The sequence below is a fragment of the Manis pentadactyla genome, chromosome 5 (genome assembly GCF_030020395.1).
Source record: "Manis pentadactyla isolate mManPen7 chromosome 5, mManPen7.hap1, whole genome shotgun sequence".
Lineage (NCBI taxonomy): Eukaryota > Metazoa > Chordata > Mammalia > Pholidota > Manidae > Manis > Manis pentadactyla.
In genome coordinates, this window is record NC_080023.1 from 85,044,894 (window position 1) to 85,072,581 (window position 27,688).

General features: G+C 35.3%; 1 protein-coding gene across 2 annotated transcripts in view; it reads right to left on the minus strand.

Annotated features, from left to right (window-relative positions):
- PPP3CA (protein phosphatase 3 catalytic subunit alpha) overlaps positions 1-27,688 on the minus strand; it is a 297,778-nt gene that overhangs the window by 59,238 nt on the left and 210,852 nt on the right. For both annotated transcript variants that reach the window (XM_036879171.2, XM_036879172.2), the window contains exons 3-6: positions 15,106-15,230; positions 6,924-7,035; positions 4,322-4,467; positions 1,539-1,678 (exon numbers count right to left, since the gene is read on the minus strand). In XM_036879171.2, the coding sequence (XP_036735066.2) occupies positions 1,539-1,678; positions 4,322-4,467; positions 6,924-7,035; positions 15,106-15,230 (523 nt within the window). The remainder of the gene's footprint in view (positions 1-1,538; positions 1,679-4,321; positions 4,468-6,923; positions 7,036-15,105; positions 15,231-27,688) is intronic.

Consider the following 27,688-nt stretch of genomic DNA (forward strand, 5'->3'; position numbering starts at 1 on the left):
AATCAAGAGGTTTGGATTTGTTTGATGTTATATTATTGCAGCACAACTCAGTGGTACAAAATAGGTAATTTAAACAATCCTGGTATTATTAGAGATTTAATACCAGATTTGAAAAATGGAACACTTGGTTTTGACCTAGTTCAATGATATTTTCACTAGAAGTTTGAACATCTTTAATAAAAGATTACTCCCCAATTAACTAATTACTGAAAAGAAACCTCAGGCCTTTCAGAGATACTATAGTATACCATGCTTCATTATTTTAGTCAAAATAGACTCAGTAGACTTGGTACCCAAATTTCTAAAACAGACTAATGAATTGTAAACTTTCTGATAAATAAAGTTGGAACAAACCTCTTTATTTATATTTACATCAAAAACTATTTTTTGAATAGTTGTTTATAGTGTACAAGACTTTTCTGTTCACAAACTTCAATTTCTCAGTCACATTAACAGATGTACAAAAGGAAACTTTTCCCCTATAAGGAAAAAACAATGCATGGAACAAAATGTTTCACTCTGAATAAGCTCTGATCAATGTTATATAGAAGGAGGATATCTCCTTGTTCTAGAGACAGAAGATACGGGCCTGAGTGCAATTCACATTCTTCCAGCCTTGCCATGCTTAGCTGCCAGGGCTGGAATGGAGCATAAACTTCAGTGAACATCAGGTTTGATGTTTAAGTTTAAAAACAAAAATTGACTATGCATTCCAGAGCTTAAAATTCTCAACTTCTCCATGACCTCGTTCCCCCACCACTCTGGCCACTGTCATATATACCGTGTCTGATGATAAGGGGACCTAGTGAAATAGAATAATCAAATGCAGGAGGTGACAGTTGGAGTGAGACGTCAGGAAATCGTGAGGACACTCAAACAGCCAACTGTGATGCTGATTTCTTTCTGAAGTGCTCCGAAATAGGGAATGGGCAAATCCCCATACATTGGCAAATATAAAAACTGCTATAAAAATGTTTTCAATGTGGATTGTCAAAATGCTAAAGATAAGTCTATTATGATATCTGTATATTGGGTTGTTGCTAATCTTAATTCATCCAGGAAGTCCGATACATTTAAGAAAATTTAAGAATAACTTGAATATAATTCAATTAGCCAATTAAATTTTTTTTCTCATTTACGTTAAGAAAACCGGTAAAAATATTTTTCAAAGTGATAACATAACTGTATTAAAAATTAAGGTGGGCATTGGATTTTCTGCTGCATTTCCTGGGATAGAACCAATTTTCTATTAAATCCTACTATCTTCTTCAGCTGCCTCACCACCCCTGACACTACATGCCTCTTTTATGCCTTGTCTGTCCTTCACAGATATTATATCTGTATATTTATTTATTTATTTATATGGTCATTTTCGAAGTATGAAGAACCCATTTGAACCAGGCTTTCAAAGTGAACCTTTCACTTATATCTCCTTCCTAGAGAAATTATCCAAACGTCCTCAGTAAATCAAACACGTGGACTAAGAAACTACATTTATGAACTGAACGTGCTGCAGACGCTGAGTACCACACCCTCACCTGTAGAAGTACGAACACCCCCTGACGGTGTTGTGAGTGAAATGTTCCTGAGTCTTCTCGTTTCCAAAATCCTCCAGGGGGTCTGACCACAGGATATCACACATGGGTCCATAAGCAGGTGGTTCTTTGAATCGGTCTAACTAAGAAAAGTAGAAGACAGAGAGCAAAATACTAATCTTTGGAAACTTGAATTAATTCAGAAAACAGTAGAGTTCATCCATTATCTACCTGCTTTCATCCACCTAGCCTTTACCTCCCTCTTGCTGCTTTAATTCCCACTCTTCCCTCCCTTTTCCCTTGCACCTACTTCCCTCTTATCTTTCTCTTTCTCTCCTTACATATTTCATCTCTCCAAGTACTGTAGTCATTTCCACTTGATGTGAATATATCTGTGTTTCATTTGTTGAGGTGGGGGCTTTCATTTCATTTTGTCTTTGGGGCAATTCTATCACTGCTGCCATAAACTGTGATTTAGGAGTCTGGATGGGGAACAATGTATGGTATTTATATTTAACCAAATCATTTGGAGAACAGACAGCTTTTATTTTAAGAGTAGCCACTTGCCATATGACATTTTGGATATTTCATTAGGGGCTATGTAGGTTTCTAATCAAAGTACAAGCATGTTGTAGTTTATCTTACTGGGGACAAACCAAGAGTAATGACAAGCAGTAACATGAACCCAAACTGAGCTCATCATTCTTCAGCTCCCAGTTTTAAGCTTTTTAGTTTTTACCTGAAGACTTCATGTGAAATCCATTTTCCAGCTATAAATGTTTAGTAAAGTCATATTTCAATTTAAAAAGTTGCATTTAGAAGGCATGAGCAACATAATAATTGAAAATGACATTTTACCAACAATTTTATAACACTGTCACCTTAGTTTATCCTGATTTAGCTGCAGTTAGGAGTAAGATCTTTGGTGAAGTTAGCAGATCTTATAAAGTCTCCTTTAAAAAAGCATAAAATAGCTAAGAAAACCCCTTAAGAATTGATATTCTTCATATTCAGAACTTTAATATTTTTTAATAACTCATAGGGAAAGGTGAATACATAAGGCTGCCAGCCTATCAATTTTCTTTTCCTGAGACATAAAAGGATGTAAATAATAGTTCTGTTACACACCAGTTTTTACTAATATCTAAAAATAATGAAGCAATATTTCACATTTTCAACACCCAATGAAAAACTTCAGTAAGATAAGACCCTCTGTGTTTCAACCATTATATTATCCATAAAATAGGTATTGCAAACTGAGGCTTGTATTTAAGAGATTTAAGCAATATATACTTCTGGAAAAATTCATATAAGAAAAATAATGCTGGTCCAAATGCAAAATTTCTTTCTGAGAAACAAGAACTTATGGGTAGAACAAAAAAGGAGGGGAGACTTTGTGATTAATGTGAATTCCCAGCTAAGGTTTGCTAAGGCAACCGGAGTACAAAATTTATTCCAAAAAAGTTATAAAGTGCATTCTAAAATTAATAAATCTACAGTAAGAATAAACAACTACCAAATTAATTAAATAATGTAACTGTGGTGGCAGTACTAATTGACATATGATAAAATGCAAACCTAAAAATCATTTTATGGCTAAAGCTTAATGACATATATGAAAATTGAGTGTAATATCTGAAACATCAGAAAGTAAATCTTGGGGCTAGAAGATTATGTTTTAAAAATCTTAATTTATGATAAGAAGTTTAGTTATTTATTTCAAGAGTCCAACAGATTGGAGAAGAATAAATCAGTTACATTCATGCAGGAAAGTGGACTACTTTACACTTAAACTCCATGCCTACATTTCAAGGCCATGTTTCTCTATAATACTTTAAATATAGAGCAAATACCAATGATGTGTGTGCTATAGAACACTGGGAGCAGACGTGTCTTATAAAAAAAGACACAAAGCTACAGAGCAGAAAGCAAAGGTTTACTTAATATACTTTTGCTTGATTTTAAGAATAAAAATCATGCACTTCCTTTTTAATAGGAGAACAAATACAGTATTATTTTTATACTTGAAGACTTAAATCTTAAAAATAGCGTATTAAAGTAGAATTTAATGTTTTTCTTCCCTAAAGTATAGTTTTTCTTTAAAAAACAATGAACTCTTATAAGAACACTGAACATAACCAATGAAATAAAAGATTGTCTCTTCTACTACATAAAACTATTCCATATTACATTTTGTCATGAAAAAGGTACTTCCTCATGATCTAACTCATTGTTTTGTTGGCTAAAACAACAGAAAAAGGCAATGTTAAATTAAGTAGAAAAATACCTAAATGAACTTTTTTTTTTACCTAGTGCTCAATACAACCAATAGAATATCATCAATGCTTTTGTTTATACTGTTAAAATGTTAAGCTGTAAAAACCATAGATTTTTTTTTAAATGACAATATGGACACATTTTAAAGGTCAGGTTGTGATATTTTCCCAAGAGCAAAACATCATTCTTGAACTCTAATATGCCATGTATGTACTATGGGTTGTTTGAATCAAGCCAAGGGCAATGAAAAGCTGTATTTTTTTAGCAATCATATATTTTACATTTTCAGTGACACTAAGATGAACTCAGGTTTTAGAGATAAAACCTCTTCCAAGTATAAATATATCTTTCCTTCTAGATTAAAAAATTATTATAAAGAAGAATTCATGACCACTTTAAATCACTATAATTCAAAATGATAAAAGTTAGTAAGAAAGGCAGGGAAATTAATGTCTTCTTTACTACTGAAGCCCACAGCATGATTAGAATTGAAAAATAACAGAACTTACTTTTCTGATATCATCTAAAGTGTTAATCTCTGGAGACAAACCACCGTGTACACACAGGAACTGCTGGTTCATCAGGGCCGCCAGGGGCAAGCAGTCAAAGGCATCCATACAGGCATCGTAAACACGTTCTGAATACTTTATTTTACCTTGTAAAACATGATTAAAAAACAAATATTTACTCTCCTGATTTCAGAGCTAGGATCATTTCATTAAAAAAATTTTTAAATGTTTACTTTCCAAAATCATATTATTAGCATATATGTATACACAATGCAAGTCCAAAACATTGAATAAGACTTTTTGAAGAGATATATGTCAGTTTCCCCCACTATCTGAATGTAGAGTGTTCCTATGAAACTGTTCGTAAGCTGAAATGGCATACAGTGAAAAAGCAATTACCATTCATTTATATAGAGCAATTTTTGAGCTTTCACAGATTGAAAAAATAACCTCTCGTAGACTTTCCTTACACCTTGGGATGCATCTTGCTAAAGGATGCACAGAATAAACTGAGATAAAGCACAGATGTTCACAGACACAGTCAGTTATGGTGGCTTGATGCCGCCATGTTGAGTGTGGTTCCTGGGAAGGGGCTTGGTACAGCCACTCTCACTACTTGGGGTGCACTCTGCCTCTACACTGGCTGGCTGTAAAGCAAATGGTGAATACCAGTTTGGCATTTTGCCTTTTTTTTCATAAAAATGAAAAATCCTCTTTGGATATCTTTTGGTTAGCAAAAACAGGTGCTAATACAGGTCTTTTGTTAAAGCAAAGTGATGTACTCAAACTTTCAAGAAGTGGGAGATACCTGTATTAAGCTTAATAGCTACTGTTTGTTGTTGTTGTTCATTCATATTTTACAGTTCTGGGTAAATTTTTATACATATCCTTGCTATTTATCTGTGATGTATCTCAAAAAATTATACACAAACAACTAGGAGACCAACAGAAAGATGGCTGTAAAGCTGGCTGGTTTTCCTGAAGGATTTTATAGAAACCAGATGGCAAGAAATTTTCTAGTTGTTTCTGCATCACTGCACATTGTTTTTCCTTTATTGACTTACATCTACTATTTTGAGAGACTCTGTTATGTACCATTGAATATAGGACTAAATGACAGAGAGAAATTTAAATTTCACTGGACAATAAGGAAAATTGAGAGGAGGAAAATTAAATTTATATGAAGTACTCCTCACTCCAAGCATTTATGTTTGAAGGAAGAAGTCATCTTGAATTTTACAAAATCCACTATAGGCTAGTAAATCTACTGGGTCCAAAAAGAGAGGTGAAAGGTTGACTCTGCCCAACACCTACTTTTCTTGAGTAATTGGAGATTAAATGGTAGGGCTTTTTTTTTTTTTTTAGATAATTATTTTTTATTGAAGGGTAGTTGACACACAGTATTACATTAGTTTCAGGTGTACAACACAGTGATTCAACATTTATATACATGATAATTCTAGGTACCAGCTATCACCATACCAAGCTGTTACAATATTTTGACTATATTCCTTATGCTATACATTACATCCCGGTTACTTATTTATTTTACAATTGGAAGTGTGCACTTTTTTTTTTTTTTTTTTTGGTGAAGGCATCTCTCATATTTATTGATCAAATGGTTGTTAACAACAATAAAGTTCTGTATAGGGGAGTCAATGCTCAATGCACAATCATTAATCCACCCCAAGCCTAATTTTCATCAGTCTCCAATCTTCTGAAGCATAACGAACAAGTTCTTACATGGAGAACAAATTCTTACATAGTGAATAAGTTACATGGTGAACAGTACAAGGGCAGTCATCACAGAAACTTTCGGTTTTGCTCATGCATTATGAACTATAAACAGTTCAAATATGAATACTCATTTGATTTTTATACTTGATTTATATGTGGATACCACATTTCTCTCTATATTATTATTATTTTTAATAAAATGCTGAAGTGGTAGGTAGATACAAGATAAAAGTAGAAAACATTGTTTAGTGTTGTAAGAGAGCAAATGTAGATGATCAGGTGTGTGCCTGTAGACTATGTGTTAATCCAAGCTAGACAAGGGCAATAAAACATCCACGTATGCAGAAGATTTCTCTCAAACAGGGGGGGTGAGGTTCTAAGCCTCACCTCTGATGATCCCCAATTTCTCACCTGATGGCCCCCCTGCGACTGTGCCTGTCTTAGGTTGTTCCTCCCTTGAGGAATCTTACCCGTCTCTGGCTAACCAGTCATCTTCCGGGGCCATACAGGGAAATGTAAAGTTGGTAAGTGAGAGAGAAGCCTTATTGTTTGAAATAAATGGTAGGGCTTTTATCTCAAACAGAAGTGTTCTGTTTTTGTTTTTGTTTTTAATATTTAATAGTGTTTCATAGGATAAATTACATTAATACTAATTCAAATTTTAAACACTTTATAGTGAATTTAAAACTTAAAAACAAATTCTGAATTCTCTTAACTGTGCATACCAAAAAAAAAAATGAAATGACATAAAATAGTATCACTTTAAAAATTTTTGACTTTTAACCAATGGATTATGCTCTTAGTATAGATTAAAGTGACTATTTAACATACAGTGTTAAAGGAGGAAGCTTTAAAGGATACTCACATTCTTGTTTAAACGTAAAATACTCTGTTAGATGTCTACATTCATGATTTCCACGAAGTAAAAACAGTGTTTTGGGGTAAAGAATTTTCAAGGCCCACAAATACAGCACACACTGGGGAAAAAAAAATAGAATAATAAAAAATAAATATTTTTCTATTATGCCTCAGCATCCCATCCATCATTCACATAACAGAAGACATGAAACAAATGTGTGACTATGACCACAAGTCCCCCAAAGGCTAGGCTTTATTTAGCAGGATACTGAAAATCAGAAAACATAACCTTGATACAAAGCCAAGGTTCATCTATACTTAGAATATATACATATACTGAGGATCTACACACCAGAAGGAAACAATGGGCTGCACAGTCTTTTGGAAGAAGTCTGAATGAAAATATACCAAGAATGGAAATACAGTGAAAATGTATGAGACAAAATGTGATTGGTAATTAAAAAATTAAACAAAGACACTTCTCTTTATAAAGCTAATTATTTTTTTAAAAATCAGGTAACAGAAATGGAAGGACTGGAAAATAAAGGTAAGACAATTTGGGAGCCAACACTGACAAGCTCAGGCTGACTCAGACTGTGTCTCTGTTTTCTATTACATTCTCTCCTTCACTGGCTTTCTTCTCTCCCATTACCTTGCATTTTATTTTTGTACCTTTGGTGTAAAAAGCTTAAGATTTTGTTTTGGTTTATATATAAGTAAGTTAAACTGAAGGCCAGGTACATCTGAGTACATATGCTGCTTTCATAACTATGGGAAACTTTTCATATACCTTAAAACTCTCAAATTAGTTACTTGGGGATTGCACTTCATGTAAAAATGAGGACCGTATGAATTCACCAGGTTTGGGATAAGCCTACTTTGACCAGGTCTTCCTGGAGCGTGTGCTGAGATAACAGGCACACTCAATTACTCACATCGGCATCATTATCTTCAATTGTCATTCATGAAGAACCCACAGAAAACTGAAAGTCACGCTTTGAAAACATTTACTCTCATTACATTTATGTTTTAAAAGTGTAGCTAAGAAATACAGAGCCACAAAAATACTGAGACTGATTCTGGTTACTAAAATCTTAAACCAAAAAATACAATATTTATATTTTTATAAAGCATTTTCCAACATAGAGTAAATATGCTAGATAATGTTCTTAAGGAAAAGCTACTGGCAATTCATTCATTGTGATACCGGTGAAGAATAATTATCTCTGTCAGCTTATATGATAATTTATAAAATGAGTAGAAATGTTTGAATATACAGCCCAAGTTTTGGAGAAAATACTAATTATTAGAACAAGCATGTATTACTGTACCTCCCAAGCAAGATATTATCTACAACTATGTAATTATGTTTGAGATAGATAAAAATAATGGTTTGACATCAAATTACATATACACACACACATGTGTATATATATGTTACTTTAATTTTCTAATTATTACTTTCTGATTATAGTTATTGGCTGAAGTTCATGTGACAAATCATATTACTATTTTTGCAAAGTAGATCAAATGGCCTATACATGTGATCCTTAAAGCATCATGATCTGTTGTTGATATGTGCAAAAGTTCCCTGTTATCCCGGTGAATAATACCATGGCTCAGTGAGTCTCCAGTTGCAATGCATCAGGTTTTATAGGTGCACTTACATGTTTTCATAAAGAGTTTGTATTATGCAAACCTACCTTTTATTTCAGAGAAGATATTTATAAACCATTATGAATGTCAATTAGAGGAATACTCCCAATTTAAAATTTATAAGGTTGTACCTTAATATGAATATATATATATATATATATATATATATATATATATATATACACTTTACATATATAAATTTGGCAATTTCTAAATTGGTGTTAACTTTGGATGTCTAATTTGGAATAGGAGCTGGCATGTCAAGTCTTAAATATTGCTGAAATTGCAATGTTTAATGTATTCTATTCATATATTTGGGGAAAGAATACATGTTTTTTGTTATCCTGCAGCTACTTTTAAAAGTTTTGTTTGTGGTTTTTTTGTTTTTACTAAAGCATAACTTACATACAATGAAGTGCACATATTTTAAATGTACCAGTCAATTTATATATATATATATATACATATATATATATATATATACACACACATATATATATATATATATTTCCATGAAACTACCCAAATCCAGTTAATTTCAACACAGAGGAAGTTCCCTTGTGCTAGGTTCTAATCAAAATCTTTTGGAAATCTAGCTACAATGCTGAACTCTGTAGATTAGTCTTGCCTGTAACAATTTATTTTAAAGCAAAGCTACTACTTCTCCGACTAAAATCTAAAATGCGATTTTTAAACCCCACTCAAATACTACTATAGGAATCACATCTAGGAGCCATATTTTCTTTTTTGACATCTATTTAAGATCCTGTTTTGATGTTAGCACATAGCTTTATCACCTCTAGTCTTAATTACTGTAGCTCTTACATAAATGAAACCTCAGAGTGGTATAGAAATATTCAATGATACTCTTATGCTTATTTACCTTTTAAATGATTTAATACACATTTAATGCCCATTATTATTTCATGGATGTAAAGCACTTAGGATATACTAGGAGTTTAGGAAATAATATTAGCTTCTTTCTTGTAAATGAGAAGGAAGCACAAAGAGAGGAGGGAGGGAGAGAGTAAAAGAAGAGAAGGAAAAGAAAAGAAAAGAGGAAAGAAGGTGAAGGGAAAGGAAGGAAAGTTGAGAGAGAGAGAGAGAGAGAGAGAGAGAGAGAGAAAGGAGACATAACTCAATTTTCCAAACTCTTGGCCCAAAACACCCTAAAAATAAAGAGTCCTGTTTTCACATGTTACTTCCTTCTCCCCTGTGGCAAGAATAAAATATCTTCCCAAACACTGACTAAAACCACAAATTCAGCCAATATGGAAGAAAGTGGCACGGTAAATGAAAGGGCAAGGGCGGACTGGAGAGTGGAGCCCTGCCAGCCTTCACCCTCAACATCTGGCGGGAGCGAGCTGCCAAGCACAACACTTTGACATTTAAAGTTCGAACATTCTGGAGAGCTGAAGACCTTAAACAGAAACATAACCTTGTATTACTTCTGAAAAGGAAAGTCTCTTGTAAAAAAATTGTGACAATCAGTAAGCAAGGAAATACAAAGTTGTTAATTAGTTATGTTCATCTACATGGGTATCAGATGTTAATTTGAGTAAAGCGTTCACTGAATTAACTGGCTAAGGTGGAAAGTGAGAGGCAAGTTTCATTAGCTGTTTTGCATGGCAAGACATAAATTAGCTGCACTCATCACTCTCAACAGGACCTGGACTGTCTTTCCAGTCTTACTCTAAATAATTAAATAATTATTTACAATTTAAACTTAGTCTGGGTTCATTAATATGAAAGACTGAGCATCCTCTATCTTCTTGTTAATTTTTATCAGACATAGTTTCCTCCAATTTAACTATCTATTGTCTCCTATGAAGTAGCACTAAGGATATCACTTTCTTCATTAGTTTAATTGGCTTACTGATAACAGTACAAACATTTACTTTGTAATTCATGGCTTTTAATGCTAAGCATTCTTGAAAACTTGCATAGGAAGTAAGGAAGTATGTAAAAGAGGAAGCAAGGAAGTAAAAAAGAAAATATACAACTTCAGGTAGACATCAATCAGCCAAATAACTCTTGCTGTGAAACATTCCAATCAAAAGTGCTGTGCTGTCTCCCAATCACAGGACAATTAAATGAAGGATGTACATTAGTTGGCAAAATAGCCAAACGCCTGAAATGCCAAATGCAGCTCTTCTAAGATATCGCCTGGCCTGACAAGCACACAGTGAAGTGGCAGGGAAACAGCAGTGCGCTGTAAAGACGACGGGCTGCAGGGAGCCAGCAGCCACTTTCTTCCTCATGTCCATGGCATCACGGTTACCTGACATTGCTTGTACCATTTGCTGGTTATTCTCAGGCAGAAGCATGGAACACTGCTGACTTGCTGTGGTTCACTCTAATCTGAGTTCACAGCTAATAAATACAACAACTCTTCATGTTTAAACGTGCTTGAGGCTGTGGCTGAGCTCTGGATGTGAGTACAAAGGGAGGGGAGAGCTCATTGCTAAGCTCCAGGCCATGCAGTGCAGTGCAGAGTGGCTAGAAAGGAAGGGTGGGGAAGCCAATAGAAGGAAGCTGCTGTGCATGCCTCTGTTTGCAATTCTAAGTTTTTCCCGCGTTTTCAGAGAAACATTCTCAGCCACAGGCCTATAATATGCATATGCTTGATCAAAGAGATTAGGTAGCATAATGTAATCACCAGAAAGAGGATGGTATTTGGTGTGAGACAAATTATTACCCTAAACAAAATTACCTCTTTCATCACCACTCAAAATCTTGCTTGTTTTATTTGGACTAACTTTATGGGGAATGAATTCTAATCTTGGCATTAAGAGAAGAGTAGGGGTAGAAGGTGGGAGGGGGTGTGTAAAATAATGAGCTCTCTGTGCTGCCCAGAGCACATTACCTATGCCTGCAAATGCTGCTCAGCAGAGACTGAATGAAATCTGAAACTACTGTTCAAAGCTCATTGGGTAAAAAATTAAACTTAAAATGCTTCTCTTTGCCCAGAGGATAGAAAAGAATCCCCACAGTGGAGCCCCAAATTATTGAAATGAATCAAGAATATTTTGAAGCCTGTTAGATAGTATATGCTGGAAAACTGAGCTCCTATCTTAGGATTTTTCTTAAACCAACAATATGTAGTCAAAGAGAATATTTTATGTTTAATGCTGTGACCTTCAGTTTGTATAGGTGGCAGAAAGGGCTGTGTGCACAGGCTTGTACATGCATGAGTGAACAGAAGAATGTGTATCGGTTCCTGCAATACTGATGTAGGCATTTTTGTAGTTCATTTAGTGAATATATGGCCAAGGCATGAGGTATAGTGGAAAGGGCACAGACTTTGAATCCCAGTGTGTGACTGTCCCTGAGCCTCAGTTTCCACATACATAAAAGAAAAACATTTACATGTTCTTTGTAGAGCTGTAAGGAATAAACGAGACCATTTGTACCTGGTAAACACTAGCATTTCAGTATGCAAGCACTATCAGCTTCCTAATCCAGAACAAGAAGCCCAAGGTGTTCTCAGTGAGTATATTTTATATAAATGGCTGTTCTACTTGGAATATGACATCACTGAACTATCCCAAAGCCCTTCAAAGGTCACAATCTAATAAAAATGAATCAGTTTTACATACAAGGCCTTCACATTTTTGTCATCTCTGCATGCTTGTGGCAAGTCCCTGGTGCTATTCTCTCAGACACTTATAGTTTAATTAAAGAGCTGTTTTTGAAGATGAGAGCTCTGATACATGTATCTCAGAACTTTTAAATATCTCATGATACCTACATCTGGCATGTCCCCAACATTCGGTTTCATACTTTGATTCTTTGTGTGCATATTACACAAATATCACAACTTTCATAGTTCAAGTATCTAAATTAATTGTAGACAAAAAAAAGTCTGTTGAGGAGCAAGTTAGTGATGACTGCTTTTCAGCTTCTTTAGGGAAACAGTTTTAAGAAGCTCTAATTGGAGATATTTTAGGAAATTTCAAGGTGTGAAGTCAGAGATTCAGAAGACTGAGCTCTTTGAGTAAAAATATCAAAGGTAAATAAAGACTAATATGATTAAGAAATAATATTATCCAATGATGGAGTGAGAGAGACAAAGAATAAGAAGTCCAATTGTGCCAACTGTTACTTGAGCAACACATAATTTGGTGCTTTATCTTTATTGCTAAATTAATAAGAAACAGTGTTCTTGTCTTTGATTAGATTTTTAAAAGATGATAATTGAGTTGTTAGGAATCACAAATATTAGGATATTGAAAAAATTTCCATCATAACACTCCATCATTTGGCCAATAAAAATCATCACTCCCAACAGGATAATCTTGGTGCTCCTCGCTGAGAAGGTGAGTTTCAGAAAGTAGAACATTTATTTCATTCACTGTCAGAACCTTTCATAGGAGCACTATACATGTTAAATGAATAAGATGAATTTAACAGTTAATAAAATAATTTTAAAAAATATTTACTTAGATTCCACATAACCCTAATTTAAGGGAAGCAGCAGAAACTTTATACCTCTTATTGTTATTCTCTGCCTATTGCAGTCTTCAAATCTGGCTATACATTGAAATCACCTATGGCCACATCAACAAATACTGACCCACGGGATGCAAGCTGAAGAAATTGTGTCACTTTGGGAAACATCCGTAAATGAAAGGACATGCCCTTATCATTTTCATTTTCCTCCCGGCTGAATGGAATGTGCGGACATGGTGCTTGAAGCAGGTGTGGTTGTCTTGGGTAACAAGATTGCCTCTGGAACAAGGCCACGCACATCAGAGCAACAAGACAGACAGCGGCCGGGGCCCCGGCACCACGTTGGGTCACACCAGCCTGGTCTGCCCACCTGTGGGCATCTACAGGAGAGAGCAGTGAACTTGTCTTGTTCAAAACACCATTATGTAGGGGTTTGTTTGTTTGCTTTTCTTACTATTGGTAGATATTAGCCCTAATGTGATACAAAGGTCTTACAAAATTTGAACTCAGTTGTACTTCCCTGTCAAGGTGGTTGGGCTGGCCCCCAAATGAGGTTCACGAGGTTTATTAATTTCTTCCTCTGTCCTATTCTCATTTCAATTTCCCTCCTAGGTAATTTTGTTCTTTGATTCAGTCTTCCCCAGCCATGTGTGCCCTCAAAATTCTCCTGCTTTTCTTTCCCAGTGGCAATTATTTTCTGTATATCTTTTATCACATTTTAATAATCAATTCAAATAATTGAGTCCTGGGTGAGCATCTATTCTAGGCTTCCAAATCTATATAAATTTTATGGTTATATTTTTCAACACAGGTTTAGGTTTCTAGACAGCAAGGATGGATATTTCTTCAAATTCTCCAGTCTTGATGATATACATTTTATGAAGAAACACCAACAATTTATTTTCTCCATTTGGATTTATAAACCAAAACCACTCCTCCCTCTTTCAACATCATAAATATTTAAGAAAGATGTGAGCCTTAAATGCAGAAAGAATTAATATATTAGTGGAAATATAACATTATATGCACATGTACACACATATGTACAGTATATACATACACTGACATACAGTCAATGACTGAGGGTGAATTAAATAACCATAAAATGAAGTTAGTATTATAGTGATAGAAGCAAAAGCTGTTTAAGAGTGACATGTTTTTCAACATTAAATATTCCTATAGTAAATAAAATATTATAATGAAAATTTTAAATCTTTTATATGATTACTATGAATATACATGTTGGTGTGAGAATTCTGTAAAGTTGATTTATCTTTCTAATTAAGAATAGTTGTTTTCCTTTTAAATGCTTTTTTTTCCTGAGAGCACACATAATGTCAGCTACTATAGCATGAGACCTGATTTTTTAAAACTTATTATTTGAAACCACTTCCTTTAATAGGTATTTAATGAGTCCTCTCTATGTATAAGACACCATGTTAATCACCAGGAAGAACAAATATGTGAATAAAACAAGGCTGTTGCCTTTCTTTTGATGTAATTTCTACTTGAAGCAGATGCAGATGGGAAGCTGAGGAAGAACCTCCACTCAAAGGTTCTCTGGTTTGTTTAATTAATGAGTTTGATAAATTATACTAGTTCGATGACAGGTACCAAAAGAGGCAAAATACAGCAGCTGTAAGTATTCACACCCACACACACCCACACACACAGACATACGTGCACTTGGCCATTTACAAAGGTGAGTTATTATCTCTCAATTATAAGACATAATCATGCAAACACATTCCGGCTTATTTAATCAACTTTGATTAGATCTGACAGCAGGAAACAGCATTATCTAATGTAAAATATGATGTAATTTTTGTAAAGTTTAAAATACATAAAAGGTACCAAAGGCAAAATCTTACTATTGGCCATTTCTTTGGCATCTCTATGCATTAAAAAGCATCTGGGGATCAACTGAAAATGAGATATATATTATCCCAAGAATTAAGTGTATTAAAGTTCATCTTAATAAATTATGGATTTTCTTAAGGCAATAACAGTTACCACGTTCATTTTGCTAAGGTATTGCTGGTCCATTACTGAACAGCTGAGAAGAAATGATGTGGACTTACTTCAATACTGAAGTATCCTCTGTCAACATAGTCCCCTAAGAAGAGGTAGCGAGTGTTGGCAGGAGATCCCCCCACTTCAAAGAGCTTCATCAAGTCAAAGAATTGTCCATGGATGTCCCCACAAACTAAAAGAAAGAAAGAAAATTAATTTATGGTCAGACTGTGTTAAGAATATGAATTAGGTAACAGAAGTGCAAAAATTTTAAAGCCAGAAAGAATTTAGAGGTCACCTTGGCAAAAACATTCTTTTGCAAACAGGAAAGTGGGCAGATTCCAAAATGTGTTAGTGGCAGACCTGGCTCTAGCATCTTGTCTAACAATTCACAAATTAACTAGAAAAATAAAGATAACAATAATAATAATGGCTTTTATTTTAGTGCATTTAACAATTTTGGACCAGACACTGTGCTAAGAAATTTATACATATTTTCTAATTTAATGCTAACAGTGTCACAAGGTAGGTTTTCCTTTTGCAGATAAGAGATAAGGCGAAGAGAGGTTCAGGAATTTGGTGTAATCCATACATAACTGAGATCTGAATATATAACTGCTACATGTTATTTCCTCCTGAAGAACAATATTGATATGTGTCATAAAAATTGTTATTTCATTGAATCTAAAATGCCATCAATTGTAAAACACATCATTATTTTATGTACCCCTAAGGAAGAAAAACCTCCAATCAATTGTAGAAGAGCATTTTTGTAAGATGTATTCTAAAAATCAGGTTAAACTGGAAAAAAATTGTGAAATAAAAAAAAAAAGTCCTGTGAAACAGTACAAAAAAATCACTGGGAATTGATATTTAACTTTCTCATCTTCTCTTTTAAACCAAAATTATTGAAAGAGCTATGTTTGCAATCTCTCTTTTTAAAAACCACTTACTCAGTACTTGTTTCATTTACTACTTTCAAAACCATAAAAACATAAACATGATCTTTACTTTATGGATGAGGAAACAGTGTAGCTAAGAGATAGAGCTATGCAAGGTCACTCACTTTAAAAATGGATGACCCAGGGTTAAATTCAGGTTGCTTAATTCAAAGTTTTTCACCTTATAATAATATATTTGATACTCTGAATGTTTTATATATCCATATATTTAATATTTTTAAATAATTTTATGCTTGAATGATGAACATAATGTGGCTGTTGCTTGAACACTAAGAGGTTCATGGAATAAATGTATCAATGAATATGAAATCGTGTTATCTTAACATGTTGTATTCTGCAATCACAAGCAAGTTACTGAAATGTCTTCAACTTCATTCCTTCATCTTTTGAAAGTTGATAGAAAAGTTAGTCAAAGGAGTTCACTGATGAAACAACTGTAAAGCAATGGATGAGTAAAAATGTCATATAAATTCCTATTTTTAACATCAAGGAGCAGCTAATAAGAACCCAGAGCTCTCTACACCTGAAACAGGTACAGGTGGACTCTTACCTGTTTAGAATGTCTGCACTTGAAAATCTTAGAAACTACCAAAACAGAGGTAAATTACAAGAAGCTGTAACTACTAATGCATCCCTTTTCTGGGTTCCAATACATTGCTTCTTCCCTCAGGTGAGCAAGAGATACATTGTAGAAATATCAGAAACACATTCTTCCAGTTTTCTTTTTTTTCAGGTGAAAATAATTTTAATAATGTATTTTTTTATTATCGTTAATCTACAATTACATGAAGAACATTATGGTTACTAGACTCCCCCCTTCACCAAGTCCCCCCCTCACAAACCCCATTACAGTCACTGTCCACCAGCTTAGTAAGATGCTATAGACTCACTACTTGTCTTCTCTGTGTTGCACATCCCTCCCTATGCAACCCCCCACATTATACATGCTAATCATAAGGCCCCCTTTCTTTTTCCCTGCCCTTATCCCTCCCTTCCCACCCCTCCTGCCCAGTCCCTTTCCCTTTGGTAACTGTTAGTCCATTCTTGGGTTCTGTGTTTCTGCTGCTGTTTTGTTCCTTCAGTTTTTCTTTGTTCTTATACTCCACATATGAGTGAAATCATTTGGTACTTGTCTTTCTCCGCCTGGCTTATTTCACTGAGCATAATACCCTCTGGCTCCATCCATGTTGTTGCAAATGGTAGGATTTGTTTTCTTCTTATGGCTGAGTAATACTCCATTGTGTATATGTACCACATCTTCTTTATCCATTCATCTATTGACGGACACTTAGGTTGCTTCCATTTCTTCGCTATTGTAAATAGTGCTGCAATAAACATAGGGGTGCATCTGTCTTTTTCAAACTGGGCTGCTGCATTCTTAGGGTAAATTCCTAGACATGGAATTCCTGGGTCAAATGGTATTTCTATTTTGAGCTTTTTGAGGACCCTCCATACTGCTTTCCACAATGGTTGAACTAATTTGCATTCCCACCAGCAGTGTAGGAGGGTTCCCCTTTCTCCGCAACCTTGCCAACATTTGTTGTTGTTTGTCTTTTGGATGGTGGCGATCTTTATTGGTGTGAGGTGATATCTCATTGTGGTTTTAATTTGCATTTCTCTGATGACAAGCAATGTGGAGCATCTTTTCAAGTGTCTGTTGGCCATCTGAATTTCTTCTTTAGAGAAGGATCTGTTCAGCTCCTCTGCCCATTATTTAATTGGATTATTTGCTTTTTGTTTGTTGAGGTGTGTGAGCTCTTTATATATTTTGGATGTCAACCCTTTATCGGATCTGTCATTTCTGTCATTTATGAATATATTCTCCCATACTGTAGGGTACCTTTTTGTTTTATTGATGGTGTCCTTTGCTGTACAGAAGCTTTTCAGCTTGACATAGTCCCATTGGTTCATTTTTGCTTTTGTTTCCCTTGCCCGGTGAGATATGTTCATAAAGAAGTCGCTCATGTTTATGTCCAAGATATTTTTGCCTATGTTTTTTTCCAAGAGTTTTACGGTTTCATGACTTACATTCAGGTCTTTGATCCATTTCGAATTTACTTTTGTTTATGGGGTTAGACAGTGATCTAGTTTCATTCTCCTACATGTAGTTGTCCAGTTTTGCCAGCACCATCTGTTGAAGAGACATTCTTCCATTTTTGAAACAATACCCCATTAGATTATTCATAGTGTTTTTGTTTTTGTTCTTAGAGTCCAGTATTTTGCAAATGGGTCTTTATTCTGAACTCATGAGGAATTTGGTTTGTGATCAACATATCATATACTGTCTTGTAATAGCATTCAATATTTTAACCAAAGGCAAAGAAAGGAACAGCAAGTGTTGTGGTTCAAATATTACCAGGCACAGATGTCAGTACCCAAATGGAGGAGACTCCCACGGCTGCATTTAGAATGGCAAAAAAACTGTTGTAAATAACATTAATAATAAAACAATAACAGAATAAGTAAATAATAAAACAATTCTTAAAACGTAAATGAGCAAATGATGCTACTGCTAATAATTTTAAAAAGCTATTATCCATTTAAAAGACTGAATTAGCACATTTTGTATTAACAACTTTTTAAAAAGGCAAGAATAAAGCTTATATTCCACTGCTTTATCCTTGGAAATTATAGCTGGTGTGGATTAATTAACAGAAGCACCAGCTTCTCTCAAGTTGTACAGATTTTTATATCTGTCATGTGTTTGTTTCAAACCAGAAATTATAAACAAAGGTTTGGTTGGAAACCAAGGCTTTACATGCCCTCAATCAAGTTCAGAAGTTGAAGGAACTTTAAGGAAAGAAAAGTATGCGGCAGTGCATTTTGTTACAACAGATTTGATGGAGCCCCTCAATGTGAATGCCAGTGACCGTGACACTTTCTTTCTTTCTTTTTTTTTTTTTTTTTTTTTAGCAAGGTGAAGGCTTTTATTTAGAGATAAGGTGAAAGGACAGAGCTCCCGGCTCATGCCAGGAGGGGACAAGAGAGCCCCCCGTGACACTTTCTATAGCCTATGTCTTGCAACAACTGACATAGGCTATAGAAAGTGGATCCTATCAGACAGACAGGGTCAGTTATGGGGTAAGGCTCAGGTAAAACATGCAGCCAGGTGATGGCGGAGAATGGAGGCCTCAAACATTACATGGAGTTGTTATTATAGTGGCAAGTTTAATAATTGTATTTTTAGGCTACAATTAAAAGGTCCCCAAGTCAAACGGTTGTATCTAAGCCACTAGAGGCAGTGTGGTGCAGCATTTAACAGACTGGATGCATGCCAGGCACTCCGGCTCCAATCCCTGCTGTGCTACTTATTCTCTGACTTCAGTAAATTGCTCAATTTCTCTGGGGCTCCATGTATTCACCTATAAAATGGGGTGACACCAGTACCTCACCTTACTGGGAAATTGTGAGAATTAAATTGTTCATAATGTAAAAGGCCTAGAAGAGTTCCTAGAACCTGATATGAACTTGATAAACGTTACATCAAAGTGGCATTTCAAAACTGTTGTATCTAAAATATCAAGGCTCCAGAGAGGATGGGATTCTGGTGTTTGGGGTTGGGTGAGCAAGGAGCAGAAGGCATCTTCTGCACCTTTTTCTCCCCTCTATCCACTTTTTTCCTTTTGATCCCTCCATTTCAATTACTGGCCAGGCTTAAAAATCAAGGATAATTATTCCTTATTGATCCATGGCAATGACATAAACACCAAAATATTAATTCAGGGTGTAGACTATGAGTTAGGAATTAAGTGATTTTAGCAACTGACATACAACTGCAGCACAATCCAGCAGCCAGAGTTACACAGTTCTATAAATAAATGAGTTCTAGACAATGCAAACATTAAGGATATCTTTTCTTTTGCCAGAGTACAGAAGTACATTATCATGAATGCAATTTTATAAAAACTGAAAAGTACAGTCTTCTTTCTGCCCTAGAATAGCTTTGTGATAAGAGGTAATCACAATGATTCACAAAGATTACTGGATCTTGGCTTGATGATCTAAAACAGTAGACAGTAACTGCTGTAAATTCAACACAGCAAACAAAATATCCTGAAATCCAGTTACTCGTATGATAGCTACATCATCACTGACTTTAGCATAAAACAGCCAGCCACACAATTCAAATCATGCTTTTATAGCAGGGACCACTTGTGATAATGTTCATCAAACGAAGACAACTTGCAAACATAGTGATAAAATTCTATACAATTCAAGGCCTAACTAAAGGAATTATAAAATTATAAAAAGTTATCAAATCAAGGCCTAACTAAAGAAAACAGTAATTCAAATAAAATACACCTGGAAAATAGCAACATTTTATTAGGAGTTTAAAAGATTTTCCAGACACATTTAAGATAAAGCCATTGCACATGGATGGAGCTGGAGGACATTATGCTCAGTGAAATAAGCCAGGTGGAGAAAGACAAATGTCAAATGATTTCCCTCATTTGTGGAGTATAACAATGAAGCAAAACTGAAAGAACAAAATGGCAGCAGACTCAGAGACTCTAAGAATGAACTAGTGGATACCAAAGGGGAGGGGTGGGGGAGGGTGGGTGGGGAGAGAGGAAGAAGGGGACTGAGGGATATTATGCTTAGTACACATGGTGTGGGGGATCATGGGGAGAACAGTATAGCACAGAGAAGGGACATAGTGGATCTCTGGCATCTTGCTGCACTGATGGACAGTGACTGCACTGGGGTACGGGTGGGGACTTGATAATATGGGTAAATGTAGTAACCACATTGTTTTTGCATGTGAAACCTTCAGAAGAGTGTATATCAATTATACCTTAATAAAAAATAAAAAATAAAAAAAGATAAAGCCGTTGCAGTCAGTCACCACCCATCCCCTTATTCACCTTGTTCACTAGATGCCAGTCTTCTCTGTCTTAAATAACCCAAGTTTCTTTCTTCCTCGTATTCTCACAGGCTGACTCCTTTCACATTAGGTCTTGGCCACGTGTCACGGGTACTCGGTCTTTCTTGGACACTCTACATGAAGGAGCTACCTCTCTCCAAAATCATTCTTCATCCATGAACTTGTTTTACTTTCCCCACAATACTTATCACTATCAAGCATTACCTAGTTGGTGTATTTGCATACAGGCTTCTTCCCTGATTCTTCCAGTGGAGTCTAACCTCTGGGAAGTTGTGTGACTTGTCAGCCTTGTTTGCTGCCTGCCCCTGCTGAGAGGAGCATTACAACCTGCGGGCACGATAAACCTGCTACCCTAGGATTCTTGCACTGCGCCTGAGCTGGACTGGGCTGATCCAGAAACCCATTAACTAAGAAGTCAGAGGTTTTGAGGAGCGTTTGTGACTGAAAAAGCTGGGTGAAAGGTCTGTGGAGTTTGCTTTGGTGGACGTCAAGGCCTTCAACTAGTCTGAGGTCATGTATGTTTTAAGCCTTCATGCCTCAGCTTTCAAAATAGCATGTAGCAGGACTGAGGCAGAATGTGGGACCTCATGCACCTCGCAGTGGTTTCCTTACCTAGTTCGACACCAGCAGCACTTGGGGAGATTTTGAAACTACAGATTCCTGTGCCCAGAATCAGAATCTCGAGAGGTGTAGATTTATAACAAGCTCTTAGATGATTCTTATCTTGTCAAACTAAATAGACCTGTAACTTTGAACCTTTCTCTCAGCAGACTCAACCCCCATTCTCCATGCTTGTGTGGTTCCCCTCACAGGGATTATATGTGAGGGAGATAGATATTTGAAAGGAAATGTCTTTCAATGCTAATTCCAGATTGGTATGAGATTAGGATTTCCTATGATGTGAAAGGATTATATTTAAGTGATTGAAGGAATCTAGGAAAGAGGGATGAACCTAAGAAAGTGATCACAAAAAGCAAATTTCTATGGGCTTTTTTTGAATGTAGCTATTGCTCAGGCCTTGTAAATTTCAGCTTTAAGATAAAGGATTTATCCTAAAGTCCTAATACAGGGAATATTCACTATTTTGATACCTAACTTCAGGAAGAAAGTGATTGCCATACTGAGGTATCCGTACTTCGGTACCCAAGAGGATGGAGGGTGGTGCACACATCACGCAGAGGGAACCTACATCTATGTGATGGCAGATGAAAAGTATGACCAGGTAGCTTTTCCTCTATGTGATGCTGTGGTCCCACCTCCCATCCTCTTGGATACCTAAGACACTGATGTCCCAGGAGAAGTACATTGCCAGCTATTGAGGCAAGCCATCTGCTTGGTTGCTCAGTCTCCAGTTTCCCAGGAGGCTAGGTCCTTTCATCTCCAATGTCACTGAGTTTCATCAGCACTTCTAGAACAACCAGACTTTGCAAGTTCTACTGTACCTTGAAGGCAAACTCATTCTTCACCAACACACCCCTGTGCCCCACAGTTACCTAGCTTCCCATTATTTGCTTCTCATTCCCAATGGAACACCACTGTGGGCAGGGTACTCAAATAGGGGCCTGCACTGAAAGACCTATAATGTGGAAAAAGCAGCAAAAACATAGAAACACAGCTCAGGTAGTAAATACACTCCTAGTCTCTATGATAATGTCCATCCCCTTGGCTGAACATTCCAAATATACATATTATGTCTTCAATAGCTCACTAACAGAACTATACATATTTCCATCAGAAATGTATAGAGTTAGAGCATTAATGAAATTAACACATTGAAGATAATGAAAGAAAACAAAAGGGTTTTGTTCTGAACCATTGCTACCCTTATCCAATCCAATAACAACCTAAGGAGCTACATGCTGGTTATCTTCCCTTTGCACTGTGTTTGTTTTTCCGCTGGAGAAGTAAGAACAACCAGGTGCAGGGAGCACTGGAGTCCATTTGGTGAGAAGGTTGCAATGTTGGTGTCATCTTCTTGGTTCTTCCCCTAAGTGGGGGGCTAAGTGGTTTCAAATGTGGCTGCTCTAAGATCCACAGTACAGCCCAAGGGTGCGAAAAACGGACAACATCCTGTGATGCTCACATGTTTATTACTTTTCTCTCTTCTACTATCAGGAAATACACAACTTAAGCCTAAGTGGTCAACTACTAAGTAAAAAAAACGATTTCTTTTGAGTAACTGCCTTTTAATATTTTTTCCCTACCTCAACCAACGACTCTTTGCCCACATTAAAGAAAACTTTATTAGAATGATTCTCACACAAAAATGGTGCCAAAAACTTTTGATCAAAGTCCTCTGAAGCTCAGGAGAAGAGAATTTTGAAGTAGAAAACAAAAATAACATACAAAATCTGTCTTTATTTCTCCAGAAAGGGAATCACTTTTATTTCTAGTATCATATTTGGAGAACTAGCTTTGAAATTACAGGCTTAGAGGGGTTCAAATATTATAAACATAAATGTGTGTGCATGTGCTTGTGCTTGTGTGTGTGTGTGTGTGTGTGTGCATGTGTGTAAAGCTACCCACCATAAAGGAGGAATTATTTGGAGATTAGTGGTCAGAGTAACAGTTAGGGAGTCATTAAAAAAATCCAAGACGTTACTGAAGATTACAGCAAAGTAGTGCTAAAGAGAAATAGCAGTAAACAGCTGGGGCAGTAACAAGGGGCTCTTTGTGGTCAGCTAAGTTCTAGTGATCTACAAACTGGACTGTGAATGAATCAGCCACAGGCCAAGTCTAAGAGTCCCTAAAACCAGCACACCGCTAAGTACAGAAAATAATGGCCAGCAGACTGAATACAAACAGGCTCTTGAGAAAATAATCTCAGGCAGGGCAAGGAGGGCAAGTTGGAAAGGCACCAACAACTGGGACCAAGCCTTTGCCTTGAATCTCCTGACAACAACAATGCTCGTAACTGTTGAGAAGGGACAGATGTGCAATCAAGACCCCTGCCTATATCATATGTGTCTATATCAAAATTGCATCAATATTTAGGTATCCATGTCTAAATTAATTTGCTGAATCTGAAATAGGTATATCCATACTATAACTGAATTATTTTTCCAAAGAATTCCACTGTTTCTAAGTTCACACTGGCAATTAAATTACTACATTAGAAAATGTAAACAGTAGACAATATTGAACATACTAGGATGAGGTCCCAGTATAATCACCAAACAACTGATAGCTTGAGAAGAAAAGGACTCTGATAAAAATCAAACTGCCATCCTAAGTAGAAGACATGCTAAAAATGTAATGTAAAATACAAGTTTTCAAATAAAACTATTAAAAACAACTTTGAATTAATGCTCAGAATTATACATTTGGTCCTGTTTGCTTGCCTACATAAAAGGAAATCCATCAAAGAACATCACTGGGTCAACTTCTTAGTGACACTAAGCCACAATTTTATGTCATAGAATTCCAGGATAGAAAAAGCTCATACAAATTAGAATGCCCAGGGACAGGGGAGTAAGTTGTTAAAAACAAATGCGCAGTCAAACAATAAATTACAGGTGAAAAATAGATTTTTATGAAACAGCTTTTCAAAATTGCATTAATATTATGATTTAGAAGTCAAGTGCTTTTGATTCTTAACTCATTATTTGTTTTTCTATAAAGACCTTCTAGTTCCTCCAAAATACTGGCTTTTATCATCTTGGAAGCCTTTCATGAAGTAAAGTAACTTCTACAAGTTTTTCCAGTTCCAGTTTTCAAAAAGACATTACTGAATCGCTTAACAATTTTCACCATTAGAGTTCCACTCTACTTTCAGCTTCATTGACTTCAATCCAATATTTTTTCCATAATAGCCACATTTTCCCAAGACAATAACATTCCTAATGTTAAGCAACTAACGTTAAGTCTAATTCTCAGCATGAAGGAATTAACTTATTGAATTCACTGTTTTGGTTTTTGAATCCTGTATCTGCTACAACTTTCTCTTTTCCAAAATCTGCAATTTTGCAGAGAACAATTTTGTGTTTGGAAGTTTTGTTAGGGGTAAACACAGTTGGTGCCACTGGTACACATTATCTGATACCTCCTGTTGATAATCCAGGCCTGTGTAACCTTTAGTGAATGATAAATTCAAGTACAAAACAGCCAGCCCTAATATGTATAGTTCATTAGCAAAATGTGTAAACTTCCAAAATCAGTCAATTACAAAGGCAAAAGGGAGTTTTATTACAAGCATTCACTTACATCTACAAATCATCAATTGTAAAACCAAGTAACCAAGAAAAAAATCACAGGGTTCTAATTCACTAAAGAGGTATATTTCAAAGTAATTAATATTTTTCAAATGTTAAACATGTATTAGGTACTCTACAAAACACAAAATATGAATTCTTTACCTGGGTACTCTAGTTTGATAGTATAAAACAATAATGAAATGTTTCTAAGTCAAATCAAAATTTGCTAAATACTGAAGTTTCAAGGATTTTGTAAGAAATAACAGGCAGGCCTCTGAAATTAAATAGAGAATACTAGTACCAGTGCAGATTAACAGCAATAATTTCAAACATTTTCTTATATTGATGATGCTGTTTTATGATGATAAATAAATGATTTGTATGACAGTGTTGATGAGAAACATAACAGGAAAATTGAAAAAAACAAGAGTGGAATACATTGCATATTACAATAGATAACAACAAACCAGCACTAAATAGTCCATGAATTTCTAAATCTCAGTTTATAACTATAATCAGTTGGAAAGAAACTAAAATAATTTGTTTTTAAAATGTTTTATAGTGGGATCAAGGATACACAACCATGATATGTACACAACACTGTGTACAAATCTGATCAACAAAAAAGAAAACTATTAAAATTTATGTTTTTTTATCCTAAAAAAGAGTGTTCTCACCATTGAGATAATTTTTTGAAGGTTTTTTTCCTTTATTGGTTGAAAGCTTTTTAAGATTTTGTTACTCAAAGCACTTAGTTTATTAAATAAGAATGGCTTTGTTCCATTTGTTACAACTGTTTATCCATTTCAGTACCAATGCAGATTGTAACAAAATACGTAACTATTAAGGCTCCATAAGAACATTAACAAGTTATGTAAGTCACGGTCATGGCTGTGACAGTGATAACAATATGTATGTACAATTGTTAACAGCATTATTTAATTACACTTGGTCATTACTCTGTTCATTTCCAAGTTTGATCAGACCTGAAAACTGCTGGTTATTTGATATGTGGATTTATTTACCTTATGTAATTCACTAAGTCCTTGATTATTATCACTAGTGAAATAGAGTATTGGGTAAACACACTCAGTTGATGTAATTTCAGTCAAATGTAAATAAATTTGGTAATTTTTGTACTTATTATACATATTGATAGATGCACGATTGTTCTTCTCACTTTTTGAATACTGAATCTAGGTTTCAGATCCCCATGAACTCCCTCCAGGACCCTGAAGGATGGGTTCTCATTAATGTGACCAGATTTGGGGGTTACAGCTCTAGGCCTTAGCATTCCCATCTTGGACCTTCCAAACATGTATTTATAGGGCTTTCTTTTTAGCTTGTGGCTACAGTATTCTTCCAGTCAGCTTTTTGCTGTTTCCTGCATGCATTATTTCATCCTTGGGAAGAGGCAGTGTGTGCAATGGTTAAAAACACACTCTGTGAACCTAGCCTGCTTGGTTTCATAATTGCTCTTTGTTAGTTTTTGGTTTGTATGTGTATTCCTCCTGATTGAGCTTAGTCAATGACCTATGGCTTCTTAATTATTTTCTTATTCTTTCTCCCTGAATTGGCTTTACTATCCATAATATGCATGGACTCTTCTAATTTGCTTTTCCCAATTTCCTCCCTTACATGTTCACAGTCTATTGTTTTTACTACATTTCTTCAGGCATTCACCATCTTGCCCTGTAAAGTGCCACTTGTGTAACTAAAACAAGATGGTTAATCTTTGCAGGAGGTCTTGGATGCTTTATAATAGGCCATATCTTGTTTTGCTTTGTTTTTAATTAAATGAAGTAATATAAGGGAGAAAAGAGCTTTGCACGCTGTGGCACACAGAATGCACTGACACATCATGAGATGGTAGGTGTAGCGACTATTCCCGAGGTTGTCTGCGTAAAAAATACCTTGAATGCATTGACAGATTTAGAAAAATGACCTAAGTACCTGTAATCAATGTAGCCATAAATAAAATATACAAAAAGTTGTTTTATTTTTTCCATTTTTTATCCAAATGTAGACTGTCATATGTTGAAAGCTGTCAAGCCTGAAATCAAACAGACTAGGTCTCCTGCTCCACAATTTCCATTTTCTAAGAGTAGAAATGTCTCTAAATGGCTTTAGTGATATTACCAGTCTTTCAGAAAGCAGCAGCACATTGATGAGTTTCCAGTTACTCTCATTTTCTCTTGTAGCAAAGCTCATTTACAAGACCACTCTGTTCCATGGCTCTGTAATGGTAGTAATGTTTTAAAAGCTGAAAGTGACATAGTAAATAGAAAAAATGTAAGGTATTTCAGCAAATGGATTTGAAAAAAAAAAAACTACTCTTCTTAGATTTCTGGAAAACTCAGTTAAGAAAAATCTTCTAAGAAGGGAAAAGTGAGTCATTCTTTCATGATACTCCTCAAATTTTGACAATTTAAAGAACCGCTTTGTTTTTAATATTTTAAAAATGCAAGGAAAGCAACTCCTCAAATTTTGACAATTTAAAGGATTGCTTTGTTTTTAATATTTTTAAAATGCAAGGAAAGCGAGCTAATGATATTGAATTCTAATGTCCACATATGTCATTAATTTGGCAATTACAGGCTGTGGGGATATT